The sequence below is a fragment of the Cajanus cajan genome, chromosome 3 (assembly GCF_000230855.2).
Source record: "Cajanus cajan strain Asha chromosome 3, NIPB_CcT2T_4, whole genome shotgun sequence".
In the NCBI taxonomy this organism is placed as follows: Eukaryota; Viridiplantae; Streptophyta; class Magnoliopsida; order Fabales; family Fabaceae; genus Cajanus; species Cajanus cajan.
Genome location: NC_138519.1, coordinates 80,354,014 through 80,366,822, shown reverse-complemented (window position 1 = coordinate 80,366,822; position 12,809 = coordinate 80,354,014). Strand labels below are relative to the sequence as shown.

The 12,809-nt window shown below is 30.3% G+C and overlaps 1 protein-coding gene across 1 annotated transcript; it reads right to left on the bottom strand.

Annotated features, from left to right (window-relative positions):
- Window positions 1–9,399: 9,399 nt before the first annotated feature.
- On the bottom strand, window positions 9,400–12,411 carry LOC109809239 (glyceraldehyde-3-phosphate dehydrogenase, cytosolic). Its single transcript, XM_020372489.3, has 12 exons — window positions 12,284–12,411; window positions 12,168–12,200; window positions 11,764–11,864; window positions 11,542–11,657; window positions 11,326–11,425; window positions 11,000–11,146; window positions 10,836–10,896; window positions 10,643–10,740; window positions 10,230–10,372; window positions 10,053–10,136; window positions 9,831–9,920; window positions 9,400–9,707 (listed from the first exon to the last, which is right to left on the bottom strand). Exons 1-12 carry the CDS (start codon window positions 12,285–12,287, stop codon window positions 9,662–9,664), a joined length of 1,023 nt encoding a protein of 340 aa, XP_020228078.2. The 5' UTR covers window positions 12,288–12,411; the 3' UTR covers window positions 9,400–9,661.
- Between the last annotated feature and the right edge of the window lie 398 nt (window positions 12,412–12,809).

The following is a 12,809-nucleotide window of genomic DNA, read 5'->3' as shown; positions in this document are numbered from 1 at the left end:
TCACCAAGGATCGGAGTCTAATTTTAGTCTTACATGAAATTGCAATTGAAAATAATACTTTACTCTATAAGAGTCAAATCAATGAAAATGAGATACACCTCTTTATTAAAAAGAATATATTTTCTCTATTAGAAAATAAAATAAATTTGTTATAAACATATAGATGACATATTGGAATATGCATAACGACTTTCCTTATCTTCTTAATGGTGTAAATGGGATTCATGTGGCAAAAGCAATAATAATAATAAGAGAAATTCTACGGTATCCATCTTATTTGAGAGGGTACTGGTACAGTTTTTTTATATTTTATATTTTTAATAATTTATTTAAATAATATTTATAATATTTTATTCTTTTAATTTTTAAATTATTTAGTTATTTTATTTTTATTTTATATATTCCAGTTTATTTGTAATAATATTATTTTATATTTAAATAGTTTAATTTTAATAATTTTTTAAGTATATTTTTATCTTTTTATTTAAAAATTTTGAATTTCTATATTTTAATTTTAATAATTTTTTAAGTATATTTTTGTTGTCTTTTTGTCTTAAATTTTAGAATTTTTATATTGTAATTTTAATAATTTTTTATTTTTACTATTTATTAATTTTTTTCTTTTTTAATATTTTATAATATCATTAAAATCTTATAATTTTAATTTCTATAATTTTATCTTACTTTTTATTTTATAAGTATAATTTAGATTATTCATTTTATAATTAAATTAATTTTTATAAAATATTTTATGAATTTATATAAAAAAATGTATTGAAACCCCTCTAATTTTTGAAGGTACCATAACAACTCCCTGATAATAATCATTTCAACCGTTGACATTATACACAATTTGTCAATTTATAGGGTAGATCCATAAAATTGGGTACTTCATTTAACTATTTACATAGGGAAACATATCAAGATTCAAGACAATGAGAGGCTGATTATTTTGACGAAAATGGAACAGCACACCATGAGACAGTAGAACGTGTCTGACCATTATTGCCTTCGTTTTTTAACTTCTAGCTAGATGGAAATGGAAGAACCACGTGGTTAATTTATCTCTCCACATGAGGAGATTTTTCATGTACGTACGTGATGTAAATTGTTTAAAGTATTTTTAATAATGTTATTTAACGTATTGAACAAAAATATCATACATTGAAATTAACATTAGTCTTCATTTAACTTATTTTTACAACATTAAAAATCTACTAATCAAGGTGATTTTCATTACGGTGATTTAAGAAGAGGATATAAGGTTAAAATGATTATAAAAAAAAGTGTGAGTTTGAATCCTTCCACTAATATAATAATTAAAAATTAATATTTATTGTATTATCCGTACCATCATGTCGAGCTCGAGCTCGGCATCACAGCGTGGAATGACCTCGAAACACGCATTTGGAGATCTCGGTCTAGACGAGATCCGCAATCCAACCAGATCATGCCTGATCTCAGGAGATCTCGGTCCAGATGAGATTCGCTATCTAATTAGATCATAACTGATTTCAAGCCCAAGACCCAACGCAACTCTAATTCACACTAAGGTACGTGCATTACTTATATAAGACATATACTTATACAAACCCTAACTTTGGCATCAGAGTCTCTTTTGCAGGTACCACCCCTATCTTGGAGCACCAGCGTACCAGTGAAGGAAGCTCACCAATCTTACTTGGAGGATCATCTCTATGACAAATTCCCGGTAAAAACACTTATTAATAAAAAATTAGAGTTTTTTCATTTTGTTTGAACTACAAGAATATGTTGTTACAATCTTACATTATGTTTCCACCGTATATGCATCTTTATCATCTTTATCGTCATTTTCACTCTAATACTTAATCTTAAAATATATAACTCTTTTAGTCCATTTTCTAAATTTTTTCCTCTGTATATATGTCCAGGATTATTAATGTGAACATGTTCTCTAAATTAAGTAGGGGTTAAAATAATGATTGTATAATTTCTCAACGACTAAAAGTGAGAGTTTTAACTTCAATAATTTACTTTAGTTTTCTATTCACTTAGTTAATGTTGCCCTTTTTATGTTCTAATTAATATCTAAGATAATAACAATCATGTTCCTTAAAGTTTGAGAATTTTCTTCTAATACATCTCCTTTTCTTGACTTGCACTAATCTTGCTAATTAGTTTTAGTGACAACATAATATCGTTTACTATTATCGTTAACAGAAATTTCCTTGATTTTTAACTCGTTTACATGATTATTAAGAGATTTCGAAAGGGAATTATATAAAACAGAGAAAATTATCAGGTATAATTTGTGTTTATCATCAATGATATATAGAAGTATATTTTACCAACAAACATATATATATATATATATATATATATATATATATATATATATATGGGAATGTTAATATACTCCCACCTATTTTTTAGTTAGAGTATGTTAGTAACCTACACTAAAATTTTAAGACAAAAAAATCACTAATTTGTTTTATTTGGTTAATTTGTACAAAGGATATTATAGTAATTTAATTTAATTTTTTAAAAAATTACACATTTTCTCTCTCTTATTAATTTCATTCTCCAATTCATTTTTTTTATTAATTAATTTTTTATTTGTTCAGAAAGAGAGGAAAGACATCATGAGAAATAAGAGAAAAATGAGTTAACGAATGAATTTATTATAATATTCTTTATACAAATTAACCAAATAAAAAAAATTAGTGATTTTTTTGTCCTAAAATTTTAATGTAGGTTACTAACATACTTCAACTAAAAAATAGGTGAAAGTATATTAACATTTCCATATATATATATATATATATATATATATATATATATATATATATATATAACCCAAAAGTTAATTGTATTTGCACTTTTTTTTTATGAGTTAATCATCTATACACTACTAATGTAAAGTTTTTTTACACTGACAATTAATTATATCTTTTAATTGTGTCATGTCACTATTAAAAGTAAATGTGTTTATAGTAACATGACACAATTAAAAGATATAATTAGTTACCCATGTAAAAAAATTATACACTGATAATATATAGGTAATTAATTCTTTCTTTATAATATAAGTACAATAAAAAGAAATGAAGCTATAATGAGAAGAAAGACATTTAAAGAAAAAAAATAATGTTAAATAAAATGTTGTATTTATGGTTAGCTTATTCATAAGGCATGTACACAAAGCCTTTTGCTCGAGCTGGCCTTAAAAAATTATTGATATTTATAAAAAATAATATATATATATATATATATATATATATATATATATATAAAATATCAAATAGTATATAAATAGTGCTTATAAGAGTAAATATATTTTAAAAAAATTACTATAGCATCTCTCTCTCTAAATTGCAAACTACTGTTGTATACTAGCTTTTGCATCATTTACACATATTGGACTAGGTATGATATGAAAATGTAATCAAACTATGGTTCAAATTCATGCTAGTAGCAGATATATTCACATTCAGTGTCTTAAAAAATAGTTCTGGGAAATTAAAAAATAATATTATCGCGCACATATCACTTACAAGAACATTTTTAATATTTTCTTCTATTAATTTCAACACAAAAATTTCTTTAAAACAAAAATTAATATACTACTACTTAATATTAAATGTCTCATATTGTAGATTAAATAAATTAATCATATCATTTAAATATATATATATATAACTAATCATAATAATTTAGTCAACAATTTTATATCTTCAAAACCAAAAAAAAAGTTTAAATAAAATCATAATAAGTTTAATACACTAATTTAAATTAGTTTGAATTATGAAAAAAAAAGGCTCAAAATAATTTTTTATCTTAAAATTGAATGAATAATATAACTCTAAAAAAATGTTTTAAAAGGAAAGGCACAAATCCTGTTCTGATATTGAACCGACATGTTAGGCCTTGTCTTCAATGTGTCTATATTTTTAAGCATTATAAGTATGCATCTTCAAACGGTCACTGACAATTAAATGCAATAAAAACTAGTTACATGGTTGTAACAAGTGGGAAGAAAAAATAAAATTAATTATGTATCATAACATATTGACATATATATATATATATACACTCGTACAAACCAGATCAGCCGGAGTTGATTGGATAAATATTCCAGGATATAGGTTTAATTTTTAATAATATCATTGTAATATACTAAGAAAAATTAGACACCTTGTACCTCGCTGTTATTTTAAAAATAAAAAATAATAAGAAATAGATGATGAAATAAAAAGAGTGAACAGTTAATTAGAAATATGAGATTCTGTGCTTGCTGTTTATTAAAAATAATAATAATAAATAAAATAAAAAAAGATGATGAAATAAGAATGTGTGCAACTAACTTTATAATAGTAAGTAATTTTGTGTATTGGTTTTTTTTAAGGAAATTATGTGTATTAGTTGAAAAGTAAAAGAATTCAAAAAAAAATTATGAACACCAAAATATTGTATTTATTTTATTAATTGCTGTAGATTTTATTGATAAAATTACACATGAATGTAAATCTTATTATTTTTATTTTACCATATATTTTTTTTATAACAAGTAAACTTAGATTAATATACTTTACATTATATGTTAATATGCTTTAAAATTATATGGTAAGATTATTTTACTTTTAGAATAAGTTTAATTTATTTTTTAGTTCATTTTTTTTTAGACCTAATAGTAATATATTTTTACAATTGAGATAAATTGACAACGAAATCAAGTGTAAGACATCAACAAGTTATTGTTCCAATTAATGCCAATGATATTAGAGTTTAATACTTAGGCATTTTGAATTCAAGCTAAATACTTTAGAAAAATTAATTATCAGTGAAGCTAATAAATTATTTGTATAACTTATATAGTTATGAAAACAAAAATAAAATGTCACAAGGTGTATGAGGAAAAAAAAAATACATGTTTGGAAGAAAAAAAAATGAATAGCGCATTAAAGAGCATAAACCCTGGTATGTTGAAGTGTATATTACTACTGCGGGGCATCTGTTGTTCGTCTATGGAGTATCTATCGATAGTAGTGACTAATCTCTTCGCTATGTTGAAGGCATCTCAAAAGATGAGATAAAAACAAGATTCAAATCTCTAACTTTGCTTAAACGTGGATCAACTCCTATCGCCGGAGTTTGCGACGCCATCTTCATTGAACTCATTTCACGTGGAAGGTAACTCCGAAGGAATCGAGGAGCGATGTGGGGCTTCACTCATCTAAATGTCTCTCAATTTGCATTTCATCTGATAGATCTACATCATGTTCATGGGATCACCAAAGTTCATTTATATATCTCTCTCTTTAATCAAATGAGACCATGTGCCACCGCGACATATCATAATATCAATAGTGCAAAAAGTCTTTAAACAATTGAGTAAGACAAGAAATTTGGATCAAAATAACATTATGTGCTTCCTAGATTCTTATTCTATCTCCATGCAATATATTAATGAGATATAGATAAGCTTTATTAGTTTATTTTAATAACTATCGGTTAGATACAAGGATTAAATGCATATAATTTTATTTTCTCAATTTTTAATTAATATTGATTTTTTTAAAATATTATAATTATATAATTTTAGTGTCTCAAATATTGTAATTAATTATTATTTAATATATTAATAAAAATTATAATATATAATTTAAACAAATTAAAAATTATATATTATGATATTTGAGAGATTAAAATAGTATAAATGTATTTAAAAAATTAAAATTATTTAATTAAAATTTAGAAACCAAAACCATATAATTATAATATTAGTGAGATAAAAAAAATATAATTAAACTTATATATAATCATAATGTGATGTTGTTATTAATAAGAGTTATGAGATTTAGTGACAAATTTACTGTAGATGAATTTTATTTAATAAATTCATTAAGGAAAGGAATCAAAATAAGTTTCTTTAAATTATCAAATTAAAAAAATTAATTTTAAATTTGAAGACAGAAAAAATCATTTCATATTAGAGCGGACTAAAAAAGATATTTGAATTTTTATTTTAATCAAAAACTTTTTAATTTGAAAAAAGAAAATAAGCTACCTTTTCTACCTGGCCAATGATTGCTACGGACAGATAATGTTCATAAACTAGTCTTCTAAAAATTACAATTGTCATTGTTTTAGTGTTTAAATTAAATTTTTGTTAGTATTAATTTAGTGTTTTATCTATATTATTAATAAAATGATAACATATTTATCATCACATTTTTTCTTACAGATTTTACTCTTGATAATAATAACTGTACACACACTCAAGTAACTACACATAACTATAAAATTATAAAATAAAAAAATAAAAAAATTTACACATCAAAACGTACCATAACAAAAATTTTTTTTAATTTTTTTATGAGTAAGGATGCCTTTTATTCTTTCTTCTAATAGTTCTTATAAATAAAATAATCCGAACTTACTCATTTACAAAATACTAATATCAATTTAATTTTACAATAATTAAAAAATATCCATATAGTTCCCTTATCACAATAATTCGATTTTTAGTCATTCAATCATAAAAAATGCATTAATTTTATCATAAAATTCGTTTAATAAAGACGATTTTGATATCATTTTTTGACAGGTGATGATGAGGCAACTCTGGCATTAGTAGAAACCTTTTTTTCTCCTCTTGTAAACAGAAGATTTAAAATTCCACTAAACAAAAAGAGAGAAAGTAATAGAAAAAATCATTTAAACCCCATTTCCACCCCTAAAGCAAAGATGAACATTTTTCTTCCTTTTTTACAGATAGTGCGACCATTTTAGAACATTGTTACTTCCCAATAATATTTTTTTTTCTCTCAACATAATTTTTTTTATATGGCCTCTCAACATAAGTTTTGAGAAATATATTTTTCATGATTAGAGAGTGAATTACTAATATTTATTTTATTTTATTGTAATCGTGTCCATAGCAAGAGTATCGAGTTTCTCAATTTCTCGTGGCTTGGTTTTTGTTCTGAGTTTTGTTAACTGGGCTTACACCACGCGTGACCCAACTAGGGATGGCAAATAAACCCGTACCCGTGGGTAATACCCGAACCCGTCCCGACTTTGACGGGAAATACCCGCTTTGACCGGGTACGGGTACGGGTATGGGTAAAACCCGATAAAAAAAATCGGGTACGGGTACGGGGTTAGGTATATACTTACCCGCCCCGTCCCCGTCCCCGTCCCCGTCCTCATCCCCGTCCCCGGTTAAATACCCATCCCCGTTTAATTATTTTTAAAAAAATTAACATTTTAAATATTATTGTAAAATCTAAACGTGAGCAATCAAACACTTAGGTTAGGGTTTCAATTTTTCAAATCTGATACAACAACCCCTTTCCGCTTCTCTCTCTTACTCTTCCCATTCACATTCACCTTCTCCCATTTCACCCCATCTGCCACCGCCGTCACCGCCACACCCGAGGCTTCCGGCGACATCGACTTCATCCGAGCAAGCTGCAACACCACGCTATACCCGGACCTTTGCCTCTGACGCTTCGCCGCCGCGGTGCACCGCAGTCACGCTAACCTCGCCCGCGTGGCCGTCGCTGTCTCCCTCTCCAAGGCCCACCACGCCGCCGCCTACCGCACCAGCCAGTCAGCCACGGAGCCACCGCACCAACCACGGGTACTCTTTCTGCTTCACTTCTGCGTGTTTCAATTTGGTTGAATCTGCAAAACAAAATCCTTATTTCAAAGAAGAAAAAAAATACTGTAATTTTTACGGGTACGGGTACGGGTATACCCGATACCCGACGGGGACGGGGATGAGACAAAATTTACATACTCGACGGGTATGGGGACGGGGACGGTATGGGTTTCAGTCGCGGGGACGGGGACGGGTATCATGAAACCCGTACCCGCCCCGCCCCGTTGCCATCCCTAGACCCAACTCTGTTGTTTTGTTTCAAGGCTCATGATATATACACCTCTTTTTTTTTATAAGTACATCTCCTTTTTTTTTTTTTTTAAATTATTAAATATTGTAAACTTTTTTTTAATTTTTTTATTTTACTCCTCCAACTTTTAATTTGTTATTTTTTTTATTCTTTTTCACATATTTTTTATCTCTTAGTTTTCACATGGTACTAAAATAGGTGTAATGAAAGAAAGGTAAGGAGGTGCATGTAAAAATTGAAAAAAAGAAGAAAAATATATGAAAAAAAAGTACTAAATTAAATATTGTAGATGTAAAATTAAAAATTAAAAATAAAAATAAAAAATTAAGAATATTTTAAAATTTTAATTATTTTTTTTTAAAAAAGGAGGTGTAATTATTAAAAAAAGGAGGTGCATATATCATGAACCTTGTTTCAATCTAGTTCTTATTGGGCTTTAGCCCGTACCCAAAAGCATAGGGCCGAATTACAAATTTTAGCAAGGCAGATGATAAACACACCTTCACTCTCGTATAAACACACCCCCTTTTTTAAAAAATATACACAAAATATCTAAATTACCCTTAAAAAAAATGAAATTTCAAAATTTACACCCCCTTCCCCGCACCCCTGTACCCCACACCCCAACTCAGGGACTGAATCTTGACGGCGGCGCAAGTTTCCTCCGCCGAGCGCCGGTCCTGCGACGCCGTGGCAGGGCGGCTAGCGAGAGCAGCGGTGGCGGTGGTGAGCCTGACGACCTCGGCGGCGGCGTGTGCGGCAGCGAGAGCGGCCTCGGCGACTGCTGCGGTGGCGGCGGCAATGGCATGCTTGTTGGCGTTGAAAGAGTGGGTGAAGGGAGCAGAAGAGGTGGTGGGGTTGTGGGTTGCGGTGTGTTTAGAGAAGGGCCAAGTTTTTTTGGGCTTGGGAGCGATGGTGTGGGGGTTTGGCAGATTGCGGTGTTTTTTGGCGCCGAAGAGTCGACAGAGAAAGGCCATGAAGGGAGTTTAAAGCATTGGAAAGTGAAAGAGAGATAAGAGAAGTAGAGAAGGAGTGGAATGGAAGAGTTGGAAGAAGGTGAGACTTAAAATGGAGTTTAGATTTGGAAATGTGTTTACTGTTTTATGCTACCTTCCCACGCGACTCTGCTTATTACGCGCTGATGCGGGGAAGGGAGGTGCGGGGTACAAGGGTCGGGGAAGGGAGGTGCGGGGTATAGGAGGGAGGGGAGGTGTAAATTTTAGAATTTTTTTTTTAAGGGTAATTTAGATATTTTATATATTTTTTTTTAAAAAGGGAGTGTGTTTATATGAGAGTGGAGGTGTGTTTATCATCTGCCTTTTAGCAAATTACATAAAATCAAATTGTAATCATGCACCGCATTAATCAATTCTTTGGTTTTTTCTAAAATAGTAGTCACGTTCAAATAACTTGGGTTTGCCACAAGAAGTATCGGGATATATTCATAATAAACATCAAATTACACCTAACATTGACATTATTAATATGTAAATCGCTGACATGGAAAACAAAATGTTGCTTAATATTAGATGATTATGATAACGAAACAGAAGAGTCATCCGTCCCCTTATAGGAGGAGGAAAATCCTAACTAAACTCCAAAATTATAAATACAAATATTGGCACTTGTTTCGATGATATCACTCACAGCAACACAGCAACACACAAGTATTTATTCCGAATTCACATTCATACCAACTAAAAATAAACCCGATTAAAACTTGCAAAAGGTGTTCCGATGATATCCAAGCCCAGCCTCAACACTTATGCCACGGATGCAATGTGGACAATCAAATCAATCACACGGGAACTGCAAAAAAACCAAACAAATTTGTCCCCGTTACTAAGCAACAATAAAGAATTAAAAAATAAAAATTCCTTGTTCTTGTATTCAAGGCATGATTATGAGAACAAGGTATAGAGAAATCATTACCTGTAACCCCATTCGTTGTCATACCACGAAACAACTTTAACAAAGTTGTCGTTAAAGGAAATTCCAGCCTTGGCATCAAATATGCTAGACCTGTATATGAAAGTAACATCCAACACAGTAAGTAATGGGATTAAGAGAACAACAAAAACTGATTATGATAGTTTATCTTTCACCAACAAAGATAGTCAAAGAAGCCAACGTTGCTTCAAAACTCAACATCACCTGCTGTCACCAACAAAATCAGTAGACACCACATCATCTTCAGTGTAGCCCAAAATCCCCTTCAATTTGCCCTCTGATTCCTCCCTGGATTTCAACACAAATAGTTGTTGGGTCAATAGGAAAATTGTTTTATTCAAATTGCCAAATGCAAAGATTTTGAAAAGGTTAATAACTCACTTGATAGCAGCTTTGATCTGTTGATAGGTTGCAGGCTTCTCTAGCCTGACAGTGAGGTCAACAACTGAAACATCCACAGTAGGGACTCGGAAAGACATTCCAGTCAATTTACCATTCAGTGCTGGAAGAACTTTTCCTACAGCCTGTTTATCCCAAATTCAACATTCAACATTCAACAGCGACAAAGAACTAAAGCTTTTGAATAAAATTCACTCAATCAAACTAGTCAATTTTAAGGTTTAATTACCATTCTGGTCATTATAGTTTCACAGGGATTAAAACTAAAAAATAGTTTGTATGAAGATTAAAACAGAAAGTTTTTAACTATAGAAATTAAAAGGTAAAGTTAATAAAAAATATAAGGATCAAAAGAGGAATTAAATATCATTTTAAATATTAACAATAATAAGTACCTTAGCAGCTCCAGTGCTGCTGGGAATAATATTGAAGGAAGCAGCTCTTCCACCCCTCCAGTCCTTGTTTGATGGACCATCAACAGTCTTCTGAGTAGCTGATTCATCACAAAAGGTGTAGATAATAGATAATGAATACCATTTTCATCTTGAATCGGAAAGGATCTTAAGACTAGTTCAAAGATATGCGAACCTGTGATGGCGTGAACAGTGGTCATGAGACCCTCAACAATTCCAAATCGGTCATTGATAACCTGTGCAAGATTAAGATTAATGATTAAAAAACAAAAAGAAGGGGAATTTATAATACAGATATCAGCACCAAGAAATATATCACAAGGGGTATCAAACAAAAACCTTGGCGAGAGGAGCAAGGCAATTGGTAGTGCAGCTAGCATTAGAAACAATGTCAAGCTCTGGCTTGTATTCCTTCTCGTTAACACCAACAACAAACATGGGTGCATCTTTGCTTGGGGCAGAAATGACAACCTTCTTGGCACCACCCTGATCATAACCAAAATCCAAATTACTAATTAGTCTTGAAATCACTAAATAATCTTCAAGATATCCACCCTTTTTCTTTTCCTTAATTTTAAAAAGGTAAGCGGTGTTCAAAAGAAAACCAACAGATACAAAATCCAAAAAGATAATCAATAGAAACATTGGGGATAATCACAACGAACCTTCAAGTGAGCAGCAGCCTTATCCTTGTCAGTGAAGACACCAGTGGACTCAACAACAAAGTCAGCACCAGCTTCACCCCATGGAATCTCCTCAGGGTTCCTGAGGCAAAAACATCAACAACTAGATTAAAAAAGAAGAAGAAGAAGAAGAAGAACATGGAAGTGCCATAGATTTAAATTTTAAACACGAGAAAAATAGAAAAACAAATGAGTTACCTGATACCAAAAACAGCGACAGACTTCTCACCGAATAGAAGGGTCTTGGAGTCCTTCACCGTGAGATCAAAATGCTTCCACTGGCCATGAACGGTGTCGTACTTGAACATGTATGTCTGCCACAACAATCAAAGTTTAAAACAAACAAGAACATGTATGCAATGTTATAATCTTTATTTTCTTTCTAAACAGACCATAGAGTCAAAAGCAAAAATGCCTCACCATGTAATCAGTGGTGATGAAAGGATCGTTGATAGCAACGAGTTCAACATCATTCCTTTGCAAGGCAACCCTGGCCACCAAACGACCAATCCTTCCAAATCCTGCTTACACATAATTCTCATTAGAACAAGACTTAAATACACTACTACAAATGTAGTTGGTGTTGATCTCCTGTCAGAACTCAAATTTCACCTTACTAATACGTGTTATCAAGGTAAAACAAAATTTTGATCCAAAATGTTTTTTTTCGATCAAAATTGAAATTTTACCTTGATCAAATATCAAGTAAAACTCCAATTTTGAGTGAAAACAGTATCATCTTAAGTTATTATCATGTTAAAAACATCATGGTACGACACAAAGAAAAACACACTGAAAAAGTGACATGAAAGAAAAATAATTACCGTTGATACCGATCCTAATCTTCTTGTCTGATGCTGTTCAACAAGAAAGAACATTAGAAAGCTACAGATTAAAAGATGTTACAATAAAAGAAAACTGAGAATGAATAATAGAGTACCCATGAGAAAGAGTTGAGAAAAGTAAGTTTGTCTGAAAATGAGATTAAAAGTGAGAGAGAATGATTAGAGAGTGCTTTGGTGAGAAAAGCAAGGTTAAGGAGGGGCTATTTAAAGTGGTTGTGTCTGAAGACAATGGGTCACGGTCACATGAAGGTCGTGAAAGTTCTGTTTGGGGAAAAGGAAAAAAGTGGCTTCGAGCCGCTGATTTAGTTTGAGAAAACAAAACCAAGGAATTGCCCATAGTTCGGTCAAAAGGTTAAACGTTGGGTGAGGTGGGGCTTTTCATTGCATACATTACCATCTAGAATTTGTAACAAAAAAACAAAAGAATTTGTAAAGTTTCTTACAAGAATTTGTAAAGTTTGTTTTTTTTTTTTTTTTTTTTTACTGTGAATCAATCATATTTTTTAAATTAATTTATTTTTTATATTTAATTAAATAAGTAAATGATATAATATTATTAAAAGACATGATTAGTTACTAAAATTTTAAACTGATTACCTTAAAAACAAAATAGCATCTAGA

Excerpts from the sequence above, each read along its gene's own strand:
- LOC109809239 (XM_020372489.3), bottom strand. Across the intron at positions 10,137-10,229 it reads CAGATCAAAGCTGCTATCAA|GGAGGAATCAGAGGGCAAAT; the intron begins GTGAGTTATTAA and ends GTTGAAATCCAG. Across the intron at positions 9,708-9,830 it reads GACAACGAATGGGGTTACAG|TTCCCGTGTGATTGATTTGA; the intron begins GTAATGATTTCT and ends GTTTTTTTGCAG.